The following is a 20,288-nucleotide window of genomic DNA, read 5'->3' on the forward strand; positions in this document are numbered from 1 at the left end:
TTCATTATCACAATATCTGGGCAGTTAAGAGTCTTTGCACTCATGATTTTTTTTTAGTTTTACAGTGGGGAAACTAAAACAAGATGTCCAAGGTCACAGAAGGCACCAAGGGCAGAGTCTTGTGTGAGAGTCAAACTTGCTTCTCTTCAATCTTCAGTAAAAATCTCCATTTTCCAAACACTCCTTCGGTCTGACATTAGTCTAGTGGAGATCAGATATGCTGCAAAACTACCACAGCATACCCACCAGGGCCAAAGAGTAACTGTTTTTTTACTACATACTTAAAATGTAGGAAAGTACATTCTCCAGCTCCCCGCTGATCCTTTGTTTACAATGCCCCCAATACTCTGTTCCTAGGTAATAAGTGGATGATATAGACAAACAAGTATGTTTAAAAGTAGGGGTAACAGTCCCTTACAGAGAAGTGCAGCATGAGAGAAAGGTATGTTTTATCAGAAAATTATTCTTTATTATTCCAGAGATTTAAAGTTAGGACTACTTACACTGTACTTCTATACTACAGGAACACAGCTGACTGGGGAGAAAGCAGCTTCTTAAAACAAGAAACGTTGTGTGAGAAGGAAAAGGTGCCTTTGTATCACCCCCAGAAAAAGGTGTTTGCCTACATAATCTAGCTGTGCTGGCCAAAGAGGAGTCCTCCTATGCAAGACTGTAGTAAAGAGGGATCTGCATTCTACTCTTCTAAATTTCTCCGTTTTCCAGTCTCTGGATCAAATCAGCTCAGCATAGCTGAGACCCATTTGCTCACCAAACAGTGAGAAATAATTTATTGCACAATAGGAAATTTTTCTACTAATTATCTTCATACTATTCCTGTTAGCAGTTTCAGAGTGCTTTTAAACATCAGAAATAGTGAAATTTCTAATAGGAAGGCACAAAACACTGCCTGAATTCACAGGGTGTACTTCATGTTCCAGCTGAAACGTTTGTCTCTAATTCTCTCCTCGTTTGGGCCAGCTGTTGTTTTCAGCTGCATCTGTAGCATAGCTAAGTGAAGATGTATGGGTTAGGACTGAACTCTGCCTTTATTTTGGTAAATGTCAACAGAACATCACAGAAACAGAAGGAGTAGAGGCCTGACAAGCTATCAGCTCTGTGTATGAACAGAGAAACTCACCGTATCTCTCTGTTGCACTGGAATTAGTGAGGGTTCAAAGAAGTTATTATATTTCAGCTAATCAACAAAAACAGTGGTAAGGCTGGAACCAAACAAAATCTCAGACCTAGAAAACCCTCAGACTTTGTGGATCAAAACCCAATCTCCACACAGTACCACAGCCTGAACTAGAAAATTACTACCTTGCCTTACTTCTGAGGTAGTTTGGATTTAGGATGAAAACCGTGACTCAGATGCATCTCTAAAATAAACAAACAGACAAAAAATAAAAGAGAGGGATCCATGCAGGAACTGAAAAATCCCATATTAATACCTCTTAAACCTCATTGCCCGGAATCCAAAAGGTGCTGAATTATTTCTATTCATGGTATCAGGAACACTACTCCTGGAATATCATCCTCAGTGCTGTTGTCTTCACTTTAAGAAGGATGTCTGAAGTGGGAAACAGTTCACAGAGATGATACAAACAGAATTTAAAATCTGGAAGCTTAACAGGAAGATCGACAGCTTTAAAAACCTCTCTTCCTATCCAGTTTAGCTGAGAAAAGGTTAAGAAGTGACTATCTAAAAGCACCTATATCAGGAGTAGTCTTTTGATAATATTTAGCAGGAAAGGAGATAATGAGATCTAATAGTTGGAAACTGAAGCTTGACTAATTCAAACTATAAATAGGGCACTTAAAAAAAGCAAATAAGGAGGATAATTAAGCATTGAAAGAACACCTAGAGACTTTATATCCTCCCCATCACTTAAGTCTTTTACATAAAGAGCAGAAATCTTTCTGCACCTGTTGTAGCTCAGTTACTGGACCCAAACACAGTAGTTACTGCACGAAGTTCTGTAACTGAAGTTATACCAGAGATCATTTTAGGAATTCAGAATGGTTGCTCGTGGCCTAGCTATGAATCTATGTACTTTAAAAAACAGTGGTTCTAACAGTGTTTGGCTCTGCTGGTTGATGACAGTGTTTTGTGTCAATAATGAGTGCATACTGAGCTACAAAATACTACACTGCCACAGACTACAACTAGTAAGGCTATGTAAATGTGTTTATGATCTCAGACACTAACTATACAGAAGGCTGTTTCACAGATATTTCATGATCTGTGCTTTTACACTGCAACAAGTCAGACTGGTGTGGAAACACTAACGCCAAAGAAGCCTTGCAAGTTTAAAAATGTGCCAACCAAAAGAACAGGAAAACCAAAACAAAAATCAAGGTGAAAAAATATCACACCTAAAAATACTGGATAAAAAGTCTTCACGGAGAGGAAGCCTTATAAGCTCTACATTATCTAGCATGCTGGCTAGCTGACGTGAAGGAAGTAGGTAAAACAACCACCACTTTCAGTATCAAGGGTCTCTGCCTTCCTGCCTTATGCATCTTCCAGACACAGCAGGGAGTGCAATAAGTAACTGTAAAGCCAGCCGTGATCATAGCTGTGGAGGGGACAGACAGTAGCTCCCCCAGCAGAAGTAAGCAGTAACAATTAATGCAATGAGGAATAGACCTGGGAATTAACAGCACCTGTGGGGAAAAGAACTGCTGGAGAACTGTTTCTGTGTTGGGGGGTTTTTGTGTTTAAGTTTTGGGCAAAGCACAGAAATGCTCTGTGAGTGTGGCATTAAGTCCTCCCTGGCCTAGAGGAACAGATCAGCAGCCACATGTATGTGCCAGCCAAGCTGGGCCTGGGAGCTCATGGATACTCAGGCAGTGACCAGACAGGGTCAGAAATGTCACAGTGCCAGATCCCACTCCTGTCAGAAAGCAGAGAAAAGGTGTAACCCAGGCTATGCAGGACCATGTAGAATGCTGCACAGGCAATGAATGACCTCGGGGCAGAGCAACTCAGTGGCCAGCAAAGGAGTGAGCACAGACTACAAAAACACTTGAAACACAGTCTTCATCCAGAAAAGGAGTGTGTGTGTGTGTAAGACACCTGAGGACAGCAGCGAGAATGTCTTGTGATAAACATGGACTTTACTCCCCTGCCCCCCTGAAATCCCAAATCCATTTCTCAGTTGGCAAAACACAAAGTTTTGCTTGCTCCTGGCCCTCTTGCTCACTGTTGCTCAAGTAACCCAGGAACGCAACACCTGAAAAAAGTTTACTTAAAACATTTCTATTTCCATTATAACTGCTTCTCCTCCAAACAGGAAAATTCCACTCTTCTTGTCCCCATCCTATCTCCCTAATTTACTTCTCACTTGCCAACAGTCCTTGGCCTTTCCTATTTCTCAATCATCTCAGCAAGAAGTACCTGGCTCTCACCTTGCCCCCAGCTCCAGTTTTTGTTTCAATGTCAGTGATATGTCCTCCTTCCTTTGCAGCATCCTTTTGTGCTCAGCTAAGCTCATTCTTCCTCCTTTCCCACTGCCTCTGTTAGCCCTCATGCTCTATACCAAAGAGCCTGGGCACCATGAGTATTTGAGAACATTAGCAACCTGAAAAATACCCACAGCACAAATACATTCCACTCGCCACAGATTGTGAAATCAACCGTGTGTCACAGCACATAACCAGGCAATTCCTCTAAAGTGGAAGAAACATAGCACTTCCTGTCAAAATAAACCCTCCATACTTGTGCCTGTCATGAGAAATGACAGGCCAACTGCTTGGCAAGGGGATGGGAGGGGGAAATACAACATACTGTATTTAAGACTAATTTCCTTTAGCTAAAAACAGTAGCTAGGAAAACCAAACCAGCTAGATCTTAAAAAGAAAAAAAATAAGTATAAGGTCAGGGACTTCCCTGCTCTCTTCCATAAAACCAGCAATAATTCCTCACCCCGCCCTGCCCCCTCCTCAGTCCAAGAACTGAAGACGCCTCTGTGCTGACACTCACGCAGGTGTGCTGGCAGTCTGATCGCGTCCTCCTCCATCCTGATTGCTTGAGGCACTGGGACATGTAGTGGTGACGAAGTGTAAGTCGGTACCGGGCTCGCTGGAGGTGTGTACGAAATTCTTTCCTGCTGTTAAAAAGAAAATGGGGGGGAGGGAGAGAGAGAGGACAATGTGAACTTTGGAATGGAGGTGTGAAGCCAAGGTAGAGGAGGGAGAAGTAGGTGGAAGGAAGGAAGAGTGTGAGTGTGTGTCTGTGCGTGGTGATGGTGAGCAGCACTAGTGATGCACCTGGCTGCCCAGGGAACCACAGAGCACAGTACGCTTTGTGGGCAAGCACTGCACGGGCTAAGTGCTGCCCCGTGCTGCAGCCAGAGGCCAAACAGCTTTTAGGGCGATGGGTCTAACTTTCAAAAGGTCCATAAAGTTTCCAAGGTACTTCTCAGAAATTTGCCAAAGGAGGAAAGGGAAGTGACACATAAGTGGGGAGACTCCGAGGGTTTTATGTCAGTGAAAATCTGACAGCAACTCCATGATACAACCATGAGTACCACTGAAGTGCCAAAACCACTACACTAACAAATCAGTTATGATCTGAACAAGTTTGTTACACATTTAACACTACTCCTTCCTAGCATTTTAAAGACATTAATAAATTACTTTTGTCTTTGCTGCAGAAAAACATATCACTACAAACTACTATTTACCATCAAGTAATGTAATACTTCTGTTTTTGCCTAGACTGGTTACTATTATCTTCTTTGAAGTAATTTAACTTGCAACCAAATAAGTAAGTTGGCATACAGAAAGCAGCTGTGCAAGGACACTCACAGAAGCATATATCACAGAATATTCTGATTTGGAAGGGATTATTAAGTCCAACTCTTAAGTGAATGGCCCATACAGGGGATTCAACCCGTGACCTTGGCATTATTACCATCAAGATTTAACCAACTGAAGTAATCTCAGGGTCAAATAGAGTCAAAGGGCAATTTGTGAATGTTTCATTAGTTTCATAACTATCACAGGTTTTTATTTACAAAAATGCCGTCAAGAAATCTAGATCGAAACTTCATGAGATCTGATGGGAAAATTCTTCCATATTCTAAGCCTGTACTCCAATCACAGCACACATTATACCCTTTGTAAATAAATATAGCCACAATTTTACAGGAACATAAAAAAAATTATCATATGATTCCTGAAAGGCAATTCATGCTATTCTCCAAAACCATGCTACAGAAATTTAAGAACAGCAGTGCAAACGGTATGGATTTACATCTCTGCATGCACAGAAGCAGGAGGAGTCACCTTAATTTCTGAGCATTTGCAGGACAGTACGAGTGCAGCTCCTTACCCTGACCTCAATCTCTGGCAAATGGAAAAGACAAATTTGGTGCTGGTCCAAAAGAAGGTAACTATTTCCATGACAAACCACAACATCATCACAGCCATGAGACAGGGAAATAGACTGAAGCTGATAGAGGCACCTGCAGAACGTAATGTTAGCACCCTTACCCCCAAAAGGACAGGGAGGCTTGTAAAAAAACTCTTTGAGGCAGATTAGGTGACATGTCTAAAACTAAATGTAACATGGAGCACCTAGAAAGTCTTGCATTTTTCAGCCACCACTTCAAAGTAAGCCCAGTTCATTCTTCTGCAAGGTGCTGCTAGCTGCTTACTGCTCAGGGCTCAGGCAGAACCAGAAGTTTAGCCTCAACATCAGGGGTTCCGCCACTATACACTATAGCCACATGGCAGAGAACACTGACAACATGTGGTGAGCAAACCATTATAACTATTCTGGGTTTAGATGGAGTGAAGACAGGCCTGTTTCACTCCACCATCGTGATGTTATTTCTGCAAGGACAGTCTCTGTGGCTTTTAGCTCAGTACTTTTTAACCAGAAATTGTTCAATCTTATGATCCTGTCTTCCATAAACTCAATTTCTTTCTATTCATCACTGTCCAGGCGACAGCAATCCATTAGATCATATGAATTCAGCTTTTTGTAGGTAACAAACATGGATGTTCATTGTGACACAATGAAAGACAAACTTGTGGAGGTACAAAACATTATTCTGTTTTCTGCTTACGTAATTCCTTCCCTGACCCAAAACAGTTGCCTCTATGCTTCCCATTCCCACAAGGTGCAGCTCTCTGTGCCCGTTCTGCAGTCTCACTGTCCATTTGCACTTCTCACCCCAGAGGACAGCACCAGCGGACTGCAACGAAACGAGGCACTTCCTAGCATTTTCTGCTGCAATCCACAGTTCTGATAATCAAACCACACTGCTCCTTTTTGTTTATTGAGATATTTATAAAAAGAGGAACACTTCTGAAACACTTGCCTCTGCAAACAGGTACTAGAGGATAGGTGGGAGACCTAAGTCCTTTTCCTCCCTCCCGAAGATTGCAGGATACAGTCCTGTATTTGGTCCATGTTATGCTCACAGAAATAATGAATCATCGCTTCAAAGACAAAGGCTAATTGACTTCAAAGGGCCAAAAGTAGGTGGAAAGTGAAAACAAAAAATGAAATTAAATCTAGAATCTGTGCACTTCCCTCAACACCCAGGAGGCACTGGATCAAATTAAGATATTATGCTTCCAGTACGTGCCTTTACTGATCAACCTCCTAAAGGCATACCATAACTTGATTTATGCCATGACAGTTTCACTGAGATTTACTGTTATAAACAGATACATTTGATTAATTTTTTCCTAGTATTCTTAGGAACAGGACAGTCAAAACCCAAAGATATGGAAATGCTTACTTTTTCCACACACCTTGGATGTCCACAGTAATGTGTGAATTAGTAGTATTTTGCAGAACACAATTCACAAGGCACAAAGGGGAGTTAGCCATCCGACTTCTATTAGTGCCTTTGAAATGCCCTCTCTTATTAATCTTGCATTTTTTTCCAGCACCTTCAGCCTAAATAACAAAGTAATTTACAGACATTAGGTAAGTATTTTTCTTTTTATTAGACACAGGGACAACCTGAGTTATTAGACACAGGGACAACCTGAGTTATTAGACACAGGGACAACCTGAGTTACAGCAAGTGCAAAGCTCAAATGAGCTAAGTAATTTCAGCGCTAAGCTGTCTTGAAAAAGGACAGCATGTGCCTCTCAAGGGCAATACATTTAACAATTGCATGCTGAAAGAGTTGCCTTTGTAACTGTCCTGGACAGATTTCCAAAAGGTGTGGAATGGTAATGGCACAGGGAGGTCAAGGCATCTCATGGGAAAATGAGCTTCATGCCTGTTTGCAGTACGGGGCAGTAACATGACTGGAAGCAGAACTGCAGAGATTAGTCCAGTTCTGCAACCTACCTCTGTGCATCAGCCACACACAACTCCCAGCCTACACGGACACAGTCACATGTGTTCCTCCAGGCTTTTTGAGGCTTTTTAGAGTCATATTTCCAGGAGGTAACTGTTGTGCTCACACCAGTGAGAACGGATTTGCATTAACCTTCACAATCTAGAACTGCCCAGTGCTTCTCTCTGTGGGATCCATCAAACAAAAACATGGCTGGCGTCTCATGCTTCTAAGGTTACGCAACCAGACGCTCTGCTACTAAGAATTTATCTGAAAGAGTTTCCTAACTAGTCAGTTTAATATTTCTCTTTGTATTAAGGTCAAGAATGGTAGGGTTGTTTAAACCACAGCTTGGGAGGAAGGATAGGCAGTGCTGGTAGAACCAGCATGAACCTTGAGTGTACCTGGGCAAACACCCTTGTTGCAACTTAATCTACTGGTAAAAGAAACTAAATCAATACACATTTGGTGTGATCCTTTGAAATTTTTGGTGATGAGTGCTAGGAAAGCACTTGGTATTACCACATTCCATATTTGCCATCTGCCAGGGGACTCTATAAACATTTAAACCTACAAGTGACCAGATGCTCAGTCCCAAATAACTACCAGCTACCAGCAATTTCAAAATAGCAACTCCCTAGTATTTTGTCAGTAGTCACAAAGAAGTAGATGAAAAAGCTGGCATATTGATTGCCATCATCATTTTTGATAGGTTTCTTCAGCTCTCAGTGAGTCAGGAAAGTTTTATCATGAAATTTCACCTTGACTACAACAACTGAACAGATGCATTAAGTCAACTTTTATGGAGGCCCTCCCTGGGGTTTACTCTAGTGGCTGGTGCTACAACAGTGCCACCAGGACAACCAGCCAGGTGTGCCGAGACTGGGGCATGCCCGATCTAGCAGAGACACGCTGAAACACATGGTTAAAAATCAAAAGAATTTATGCTTTTGTTCTCTTTGTACTAGAAAAGTACAAAATACTAAATATCCAGCAGCTGAGAATGCTGCAGATCATCCTATCTAAATCAGGAAGGTAACTCAAAAGCTGTATTGATCATGACTATGTCGTAAGAGTGAATGTAACAGCTGACTAGACTCCCAAAGTCATCAAAGCACACACCAGTTTCAGTTTGAGGAATTGTGGTTGATCCTTTTCAGATGAAACTTACCTGAACAGGTTTTTTTTCGGTTTGGAACACAAATAATTCATATTGCTAAAATAAAACCAGTAATAATAATAATAAAAAAATCAAAATAGCAAAGTTTAAAGGCAATTTTAAAAGAAGTCCAACAGTTGAGGATGAGGGAAGCTGCAAGTAAAAACCACTTCAGGCTTTTGCTAAAATTACACCCTTCTAAACTCCAAAGCAACAGCCTTGCAATCTGATAGTCTTTTTGTCCCTTTACTAAGTTCACTCAGATGGCAGGCACAAAGGACATAAATGTTTTTGTAGAAATGAAAATAAAATATGTAATAAAGTCTGCTAAAACAAGCTTTCTTGTTGTCACAATGACACGACTACTTCAGTAATTGGCTAGGTGGTATACTAAAACTACGTTTTTTAATTGATAAAGCAAAGAAATGCATTACCTATGCAGCAGTTTTCAGGAAATCAAAACAGACTATGTCACCTGCAAATACCCTGTGCTGGACAGAAAAGGCAGCAGCTGAACCCAATCACCTCACAGAAACTTACTCCTACACTGCATGTAATGGGACAAATTAACCAAGAGGGAAAGCTGACACATTTGGCCCCCAGGATGCTAGCGTACCTGTGCCACTCCATACCTGTCTTATTGCATTTGCTGTCCATCTTTGCTTCTACAAACATCCCAGACTCCCTCTACTCCCCAGAGAAGCAGGCAAGGTAGAGATACAGCAGTTTGCACTGTGGTAACTACTGGGCAGCCAACAGTAGAAGTGGAGAAAGTTACTTATTGTGTCCTCACAGGCCATTCTTGCTTACTCACGGGACAGTGGAAGCAGGACACTGCTTTGAGGGGAGTTTCCACTTCCCTGGGTATCATCCCATCACCTGGCTCCAACTCCTCACTTGTTGGACATACGTTTAGAGAGGGCAACACTAGCAGGTGAGGAGAGCAGTATTCTGGTGCCCTCCTAGATTTCTGGGGAAGCTCTAGGCTTAAAACCCCCTGTGCAACATGCCCTTGGCTTAAGTAAATCCAGGTTTGAAACATATGGTTGTAGCTCTCAGGACTGTGGAAGCTGGTGTTCTGGACACAACAGTCTATATCCCAAATCACAGAGGATGTCCAGCTCTACGAGGACATGGGACCAATCTCTTTTGGCAAGCACACTGAGGCAAGAAAAATGAAAAGACAAGCCAAGGGACCAGGAGCTGGGGGGAGCTCATAGTGGTCTGGTTTTCCTACTGTGGATCCTTACAGGAGTATGTGTCTCGAGTAGGGTAGAGGAGAAGAAATAGCCTTAGAGAAAAGGGTTGCTGGGAGGAAATGAGGTGTTTGCAGGGGAGATTCAGAAGGCCCTGAACATCTAGGCACTCAGCAGGGCAATGCCAGCAAACCAGCCACAGAGCAGCACAGGGGACAACAGGAACAGATTCAAGTAAGTTAATCATTAGGGAGGCATGCGAGGAGAAGCAGAAAGGGGAGGAAGACATGCAGTGTTCACCAGTGGTTTGTATGCAAAGTCCAAAAGACCACTATGAGATGAGTTTGAGGGCCTAGTACAGGGAGTAGGAGGAAAATCAGAGCCCCTAATAGACTATATGGCACATTTGGGGACTGTGGTCAGTGTTATAGCCTGCATATTCCAACTTCTGCCAGGGACAAAGGCTCAGGCTCCAGAAAAAGCAAACTACAGCTCTGCAGTACCATGGCATATATTAAACTCTCCACTTCTCTCCTTTCCCCCAGTTGCTGTCGTCTTCTTAATTTCCATGGCAGACATCTCATTTTTTATCCCATTAATATAGCAATTCATGTCAAATCTATAACAGCATAATCAGCACATTATCAGTAATTAGAGAAATTGAAACAAACACAGCTCTCTGGAATGGACCTTATGCAAAGCAGCACTGGGAAAAGATTAACATCTCATTTCCTGCACACTGAGAGCAGAGATTGTCTCTGTAACCTTAGCAATTTTGTGAAGTTCAGTTCCTCCCTGACTCCTTCCTTCAGCCTGTCCCTCCTGGGTCAGGGGCAGGTAATGGTTACCCTCTCATGTCTCAATCCTTATTTAAGTAAATAAAAAACCAGCATGGAGGTGCAATGGTGCATCACAAAGGGAAGGGGAAAGGAGACTGTGGGGAAGTTCATGCTTCTCCCATAATGATTACAGCCACTGTTCTAATTAAACTAAAATTATACAGACAATAATATTGATGCACTCAAGTGTTATGGAAAGGCAACCTGAAGAGATCAATGTTGTCATTGAAAATGCCATGATACAGTTGCATTGCTGTATAAGCACTCCAAAATATTTCAAATTAGCAAATACCAATGAAGCAAATAAATAGTTGAACCACATGCTCAAAAAGTATTTCTTCACTGAGGTCACTGCTAATATGGGAGAAGATACTATCAGGTAAAACTAGAAGATAATACTAAGACAAAAATCTTAGTACAATTCATGAAATGATTAGTCATTTATGTGTATAATAAAGAATTTTATCCATAGATATCTCAGCTAGGTAGCACAAAATACACAACAGGTAGATTCTGATTCAGAATTTAGAAGTGGAATCATCATACTCTAAATGAGAGTAAAGCCTTATCTTTCCACCCACCCTTCTTCAACAAGGCTCCAAGAAGAGGCAGTAAAGCTGGGACTTAGCCGACCTGACCTACTACTTCAAGGCAGAAACCAGCCATGGATTCAACTGCCTGATGTTAAGAAACGACCTATTGCCAGCTCTTTTACACGTGCAACTCCAAAAGTTGCGTTATGTGGTTGTCACTGCAACACTCCTCTGAAGAGCTTGCTACTGACCTTTGTTTAAGCAGGGCATTGAAAAAGCTGGGCCACTGCTGTGATCCACAGGGTTCCTCTGGCATTTATCATGGTTTTGTTAGTACACTTGCTTCACACAAAGCACCACAGAAGGTTTGAGACAGACAGACAGTTGCACAGCTAGGAAAAGTACTGTGGCCAGCGAGTAAGCGGTAGGGAAGCAAGGAGGGCAACACAGAAGGACCTTCCAAGCTTGGATAGCTGCGCCTCAGGGATATTTCACTGCACTTCTTTGTGTTCTTTTTTCTAAAACAGGGAGGGCTGGGGAGCCTCATCTCTTTACCATATGGTAGTTGTACAACCCTGCCTGCATGCATGGGAATTAACACCCTGAACACCCGTTACTGGAGTCATGTGCTCATTTCAGTGCAAGATTTCTGGAGGCCATGAAACTGAGATGGGAAAACTAAGGGAAACATGGTGTATAAGGAGCTGCCCTCTCACGTGTTATGGGAAAGCTCCTCTTCAGCATCTCAAGGCTGGCATGGTAGCACAGGTGTTCTTACTTGGTTGCATTATGAAGCTGTCAAAATACTGCAATTGCTTACTATGCATTCAAACATTTTCAAGCACAATCATCACTTCTGGTCTTTCTATCAGGGATGTGCGTTGCTTTCTGAACATTTTTACTGAAGCTACAATTACTGTGAACAGTATCCTTCACAACAGAAGGTTTCAAATATTTACATAACACAAACCACAGGTGAGAACTGTCACATGGACAAGGTCAACTCATTCACTGCCCTGGGATATCTATGTGCCCATCAATTAAGTAGTGGAAAAATCATAGGAGAGTAATTCACATAAAAGTCACAGGTTCTTTTAATCCTCAGTCACTGATGGAAACAGAATTCCTGTGGAGTTACAACACCCTGAAATACACATTTTAAAAATACCATTTACAAATATAAGAAGTGACTCTTCTTGGTTCCATTGCACACCTAGACTCTGCTCCCATCTGTACCTGCAAAACTCTCACGTTTGTGGGGTTTTTTTAAAACATGTTTCTGATTCTGACTTACATTAGTGTGGAAGTAAAATCCACATAGGGATCTCAATATTTATCTTCTACAGTTCAGTAACTTAAGTCTACTCTCTCTCGTTATCTACATGAAATCAGTTTGAACCTGAGAGTCGACAGTGCGTATACGTATATGTTTGTTTGGAAACAAATTGCATCACGATATGCCATAATTATCTCGTATCTGTTACCATTTGAAAATGGCACACCCAAAAATCAGCTACTACACCAAATTGTAAAAAACTTGTTTATGTGTGATCATGTAGGTGCCTTCTCAAAGAAAAGTCATCCACTGCTGGAGGCACTGCAAAAACAACCCTGATCGCAGATTTGGATTCTGGTATTGAAGACCACTTCAGACCAGAGAACTGGTGTACCTACTTACTGTCCTGTGAAACAACAGTTTAACCTGCCAGGCATCTTTGCTACTTTCCTCACTGGCAAAAAACCCCCCATTATTGGCATACACAGCACCATTGCATTTCATCACGCTTCAGAATTCTGGCAGACTTTCCATGAAAAAAGGACATACCAAACACACAGCAAAACCTGGGGGTGCCGTGACAAGGTCTAAGGCTACACCTTAGAGTTGCTGCTCCTGAAGATTCAAGTGGTGCAACAGTAACCAAGCATACACAGCACAGCAGGGAGGGTGCTATATCCCCTTCTTCAACAACACCTCCAAGTAGGTAAAGGCAACTTTCCAGAGGGAATCTAGGCCAGCCTGGGAATAGGAGAGGTATAATAAGCGCTGCTGGTGAAAAAATGAGCAGATCCACTTGAGTGCTCAGGAAAACCGAACAGCATCCACAACGGGAGAAAGACAGCCAAATAAAATACCCATTCTCAAAGACTATCTTAATAAGCTAGTCCAGAAACAAGAAATGATGGATGTTTGCCACTATAAAATATCAGAAACATTCAGATTATTTGACTCCCAGTACATTACATGCAGAGGGAGTTCCTAGAAAGGACCATACTTGCACTGACCTTGACTACTATACAGAAACTGGAAATGGAAGAAACAACAAATTACAATCTTCCTCTCCTACTATTCTTTCACCTACTCCAGCTACTTACATTAACATGAATGAAATAAGATCAGTGTGACTATAAAAGGAAAGTCTAGCTGAAGAATGAGAGTATATAAAAACTCCTGGTAGGATTTCACTTCAAAAACTGCATCCTGCACATTTCCAGGCACTTCATTCTGCATCATATATACACACCCCCCCCATATATGCAAGACAGACAAATTTTACAAGAGTGAAACAGTCTAGCTTATAAGGAAGGAATAAAGGAACTACAGAAATGGACAGAGATATGACAGATACAATCCAATATCCAAAGAGAAATAAAAACAGAGGAAAAAGAAGGTAACCTGGAAGACATTGCAGAAGGATAAACTAATAAGAAGCTGTGATTAACACATTAAGATGCATTGAGAAACCACAGAAAGAAGCTGAGTTACATAAAAAGAACCAAAATCTGCAGCAGGTCAGACTGGACAAGAACTGGGTTACTTTTTTTACAATTTATTTAACAAGCTACTTAGCAGCTTTTGGAAGGTCTCTCCAGTCAGCTGTCTATGGGTATGAGAATGCAAACTAGAATATATTGAACTTTCTGCTGATCAGTGCATCAGACACAAAAATATTACTTAGAAAAAGTAAACAAACCATCTCGGGGATAGCTTCAGGCACAGCAAGATCTTTTATTTTCTCTAAAACATAGTCCTTCCAGCACAGGGCCATCAGGATTGGCAGAACTTTAAGGAGGGTTTTAAAATATATTCATACAGAAACAGCTGGTCATGGTACTGCATATCTGATTCAAAAGAAGAAGAGATGTGCTCTCAAATGTGTTTGAAAAGAAGCTGAAGCTCACGAGCCAGACATACTTTTAAGAAGGGGTACTGACAGGAGGAGAGCAGAGCCTGAATCAGACAATATGTTCTGTATTCCAAGGACAATGACAGTGTCAAGTGATGGCTCATATTAAATGCTTTCTCTCCATTAATGCTGTACACTGTAATAATCTGACCATTACTATTACCAAATCTGCAATGTCCCTGCCTGGAGCTAATAAGTAATGAACTAAGCGGGTGAATATTCTGTTGCGTAAGGAGAGCTATTAGCAATCCTTTCCCAACCACTCTGAAAACAAGAGATGCCTTCCAGGTATGACCTATCCATGTGACAGGGTACATCCCACACAGTCCTTATTCCTTCAGTCTGGAAATTCCAGGGGCACTCCCAGCACTCAGAAGAGGAATAAAAAGTGGATCACCTCCTGAACAGTGGTTCTGCACAAGGCTGGGTGGCAGATGTCAGACTGCAAAGCACAGGATAAAACAAGCTGTGCAGAAGAGGTTTGAAGAGAAATAGTAAGAAGGACACAGGTCTGTTCCCAGTCCTGCTACTGATGCTCCAAAACAAACTGTGGCATTACCACAGTGCTCACTGCCTTGGTTGTGACAACAGGACAACGGGATAATGCTGAGCCCACAGGTGCGTCAAGCCCTGCGACAAGTCTCAGTTTAGCCGCTTTCTTTTTGCCATAGCTTTTCCTGTTTGTTAAGTTCCCCAATTGTTTTAATTGTTCCTTTCAACCTCTGCATCACTTTTTGTTCTTCCTCAAATTATTATTTTGTTTTAGCTCCTAATCCCAGAGCATTGGTTACGATGTTATTCCTGGCAGAACAGAAGTGCTTAAGTTTCACTCTGGCTATCTTTGGTTTGTTTTCACAACTAAGCATTGCTGGTTCACATCTGAATGGACACCGCCATGAGAGCCACTCCACCCTTACCATAAGACTGCTTCTGACCTGCAAATATTGCCTCACTATATAAGTGGGAAGTTTGGGAACCGAGACAGCTGAAATAGAGCAAACTCCGGACATCTTTAAGAGAAAGAGTAAAGTGTTGGTCTTGAACCCATTTTAACTCAATCTGAAGGCTTGTTCATGGTCCTCATTACTACACTATTTAAATAAGTCCTATAATACCTTTAGCACTTTTTTGCAATAGAGAGAAGTGTTATTACACTCACCTTTACAAGTGGAGGGACCAAAACATAAGCAGATAAGGTGGTTAGCCCATTCAGGTGACAGAAGCTGAGCAAAAACCTACTTCGACACCTTAGAAAATAATACTCTCTCCCAAGAACTCTACTGGGCTTCACTGTTAGGACTTGACATTTATACAGTGATTGCACTCAGAAGCAAACTGAAACACAGGGCCATTGTCCAAGGCATTCCAGAAATACCGAGCAGAAGGCAGCCCAGAAGAGCTCAAAGCCAAAATAGTTAAGATAGTGAAGCACTAGAGGAAGGATCTGTCTGAATCCTAGTTTACAGTTAGGAACAGAGGTGCAGGAAGAAGCAGTAAGTTGCCTAAATCCCATTTCAACCCTCTGCTGACATGGCCATGTTTCTGGGATTATGTTGCTGCTCTAGAAATAGAAGAAATAGAAAGAGAAAAGTACAATGACATGGACATCTTGCCAGAGCTCTCAGAACGCATCATTTTGCTTTGCATTTGAACATTGATTTTAAACATGACCCCACGGGAACAACTGATTTCTAATGCTCCTCTTTGTCAAAGCATTGACTGAAATCTCTCCACTCACGAGGGGTAGCAAAGATGGATTGTCTGCATCGTAAGAGAGCTTCAAAATCATTCCAGAAACACATCCCTCCTTTGCCACAAGAATCAGGATAGAGTCACTCCAACCCTTCCCATGGTTATACATGGCACAAATCCATCTAGGAAGGGTGGATTCCTCACCCGACCCAACTCACAGCTAAACAGTCTAAACCAGCAAACCTCTCTGCTGGTACAAGCAAAACAAGAGGGCATCAATCAACCACCCCAGCTAACCAAGCAGGGTGCTTTTAACACCAGAGCTGAGCTGTGAGACTGTCAGAGGAGATGGGGGAAGGAAATAACCAAACCTGTTTACAGGAAGCATGAAAAATGCTTCTTCTGTTCCTATAGCCAAGAAGGTGACTGAGACAATATTCTCAGCATTTGAGGACACACATGTTCCTTCCAGCAAGCAACCTCCAAGCCCCTTCCATCATGTGCCCTCCCCCACAGTCCTCCTCATGAACAGCAAAGGCTGAGGTTTTCATTAGGAGAAAATTAACCTGAATTTTTTTAAGCTGGCAACAAAGACATATGACTTTTCCTGGCATTTCGCCTGTTTATACAGGACCTGCCAAACTGGTTATGTGATTTTTATGCTGCTTGCTTTTCCACAAAGTCCTTCGAAAGGCAGAATAACAGAAAGCAACCAAAGAAAAACTTTAGTTATACAGGTCCAAAGATCAAACCTTGGTAATACAGTTGGAAAATAAAAAATCAAACACAATCTTCCTAAATTTATTTTGACTATCCTAAGACCATAAGTGTTTACATTTATTAAGTATGTGTTGAAGTTGAACAGTTGTTTTCAGCAGCGAAACGCAGACCCATTCAAAATCGTTTAACAGCTAAAGAGATAAGTTATGTGGCAGATAAAATGAGGCACGATGTAGTGAAATGAGCTGCCCAAGGTAGGCAGAGCCAGGCACAGAGATCAGGTCTTCTAAGCAACCATCTGGTTCCCTTCATGGTCGCGCCACGTCTACATACATGTGCCTAACTCCCAACCAATGCCGAGATATGAATGCCTTAACTCTAACACCAAACAGTTCAGAATCCTACAAAATGATGCTGCTTTACTGTCCTACAATACACTAAACAGAAAATAATTCATCAGTCACAACTGCCTGCTGTAAGTCCACTGCCAGAGGCCTGAAGACCAGAAGTGGTAACAAATGTTATAGTAAACATTTCCCTCAATACATGCAATCGTGCTAATATCAAAATATTACACCAAAAATAGCCCTTTCAATTGCCACAGAGGTTTAAATGTTGAGGGTTGTTAGTTTGGGTTGTTTTGTTGTTGTTTTTTTTTTCCAGACTAACTTATCTAGAGCACAACAGTAAACTGTGCTGCTACACTTTCCAAGTAGAACACCTGGTCTTTGATTCAGAAAATTCTGTTTTAATATTAATTTTCCTCTCCATGTGTAAAATAAAATGCAAGTTTACCTTTCTGTTTGGAGTGCTCTTGTCTTGATCTAATATAAAAAAATCTCCTCACAGAACAAAAATGCTATGGGCGTGAGAAAACAAAATTAAAAAATAAAAAGTAAAAATCAATTGAGTGTACCAAACCAGTCACCCCACCCGCACAGCCCGGGGTGCCCCACTGTTTACTCAGGTGTCTCTATCTTCTTCTCCAATGGCACAGAAAGCACAGCCTTCCCCTCCAACACTCGCGTATTGCTCTGCTCTCTCACCCTTGAGGCCACCTAGCACACACGGAGTCTGCCACTCAGATAGCCCTGGTTTAACTGACATGGTAAATATTCATTTTCACTGGGCTGTATAATAAAGGATGAGATAAAACCTTGAGTAAATAAACGGGCAAAGTTCGAGCATACAGCTGCTCCTCACAGGCTACTTTGAGCTGACACACCTGCTTCTTTGGCAGCTGGTTTAGCTCCCTAAGGTTTGGGCTTTGCAGGGCTGGGATCATTCTGTCAGCCAGAAAGATCCCAAAGCGATTTACAAACAATTTATGAGGGATTGACAATCTCACTGCACAACAAGTAAATGGGCACCACTGCTTACACACCTGCAAGCAAAAAAAAATAAAAAATAAAAAATCATTCACCAGATTCCACTTACACCAGAAAGACAGCTGTTTGAGAGTCCTTAGAGTCAACTTAAATGAGAATGAGCCCTCCTGACCCTGCAAGCCCTACAGAAACACCACCTCCTATGGTTGTAAGCTGCCCGAGCTTGTCCAGGTCCCTTGGTAGCCACCACAGAGGAATTCATGGAGGCAACAGTAATATCAACATACATAACCACACAATGTGTAAGAAAGGATCTCTCAAAACAGACTGGATGCTTACAGCTCATGTGGATCAGACTTCATGGACATAGTGAAACCATCCTACGGACCCCTCCTCTACAGTATGCATCCTTGGACTGCTTTTAGGCTAAGACATATAAGACACTGATGGCAAGTGTGATTCTTCACACCAGGAAAATCCAGCCTGAATTAGACAGAACAATGTACCCTCTGTGTGTGACAGGATGACATGCACACAACAAACTGCATTCATCATGGAACTAGAGACCATTCTACTTGCCTCCTGCCTGACAATCCTGTGCTAGAATTACATAACTTTGTAAGCTGCCATAAAGAAAAAAAAAAAAAATTATTTATTTATTTACACCAAAAGCTTCTCCTCTTCCTATATCCATCCAGACTGGAATCCTAATAAATGATCCAAGGCCCCAGAGTGGAAACACTAAAGCTACTAATACATTTAAAAGCTGAGTAAGCCTGGTTTGGATGGAAATGTGAAACTTTTTATTGGCCTAGTTGATGTAGGTGAAAGAGTGGACAGGCTCTCAAACAAAGCTCTGCTATCTTTCAACACACACACTTATGCACATGCACATACACTTATGCTATATATGCATATTATTACATATCTCCATTGCAACTTCAATCTCAACATTAAGATTTATAGTATTAATCAGGAACCTGTGCTAGAACTCATCTCAATCTGCAAGTGGGTAAAAATAAATGCAAGATCTTAACACTTGATGTTGCATTAACTAATCTGAAACTGTGAGCAAGTATGTGCATTCCTAACTGACACAAGGAACTACAGGTTTTGCCAAACACTGAAAACTGCAAATATGGAAAACAGAAATACTGGTATCTTTAGTGAGCAGAACTACCCGCTCCTGCTACTTGCAATAGGTGGCTGGTCACACAGTCAGTGATACCTTGCAGCATGATAATACCCCTTGCCATAGCTAAGCCCGTAATTACAGAACAGATAAAAAAATGCATCAACCCTGTTGGGAGATGCATATACCATCCTTGGCACATCAGAATTTAGTATCACATGTACACAGAGCTCCTAGTTTGGAGAGAGAATGAGGAATCCTGTAACCAAGAGGCAGGTGAGAATTCAGGGGCACAAATTCTCTAATGCAGAGAACATGAAAAACAATCAGATCTCACTGATGAGAATGGAAAGGAAACACATGAGAACAAGTGAGAGGAAACACCACAAACCTCTGGTTTCTAGAAGCAGCACAAGCTCTTATCTTCAAGGTTTAACTATAAGAGCTGTGGAAGTCAGAAAAAAACATCTTCTTCTGTTAAAGGTCATGGGTTTCTTTCCCACCCTCTATGGAAACACAAATTCTAAGGGCACTAGATGCGCAGATTTCAGACAAAACTGCAAATCCAAATACCTCAACAAGTCCTAGAGAACAGTCCTAGAGATCAGAGGGCTAGAGGGATTTTTCACTATTCAGAATACCTACAGGTGCCTATTAATACAACAAAGAAGGCAGGGTTTTTTTCTAAAAGAAAACCATCTTATTCCACCCTCGCACCCTAGCAAAATTAGTCCTTCTGATTAAATCAAAATTGGAAGATTTCTTTTGGTCAACAACACCAGCTGCATCTGAAACATTACTTAGAAAAAGCCACCTCCATTCTTTACAGAGACACAACTCAACACTAATCTTGTAATACATCTCATTGCTATGCAATGGGTCATCTAGAAGTTTTTGTGCCCTGTATTAATTCAAACTAATTTATCTCAATATGCGTGAGAACAGACACTGCACCAAACATACGGCATGCCATTGGTCTCAAAAGTGGTGCATCAGCCCAGAAAAATCACCCACAGTGATCACCCTGAAGCCAATGTTGGCTAGTAAATTTTACACCTGTGTTAGTTAATGGGTGTCAGTTGTAATATCTTCCTTTCAATTTACACTGGACCATAAATTCCCATCTAGTCAAAGGTCAAGGTTTAATAAACAATCACAGGGATTTAACTCCTGTTCCTTACCATCCTGTCATC

At 41.6% G+C, this 20,288-nt stretch overlaps 1 protein-coding gene across 5 annotated transcripts in view; it reads right to left on the minus strand.

Moving 5' to 3' along the window:
* The window catches only part of ETV6 (ETS variant 6), a 129,066-nt gene that overhangs the window by 82,838 nt on the left and 25,940 nt on the right, over positions 1–20,288 (minus strand). For 4 of the 5 annotated variants that reach the window (XM_027666279.1, XM_027666282.1, XM_027666281.1 and 1 more), the window contains one exon: positions 3,986–4,112. In XM_027666279.1, coding sequence (XP_027522080.1) covers positions 3,986–4,112 — 127 coding nt within the window. The remainder of the gene's footprint in view (positions 1–3,985; positions 4,113–20,288) is intronic. The other variant, XM_027666280.1, reaches the window with a different exon arrangement.

The sequence above is a fragment of the Corapipo altera genome, unplaced genomic scaffold (genome assembly GCF_003945725.1).
Source record: "Corapipo altera isolate COAL_440 unplaced genomic scaffold, ASM394572v1 317, whole genome shotgun sequence".
In the NCBI taxonomy this organism is placed as follows: Eukaryota; Metazoa; Chordata; class Aves; order Passeriformes; family Pipridae; genus Corapipo; species Corapipo altera.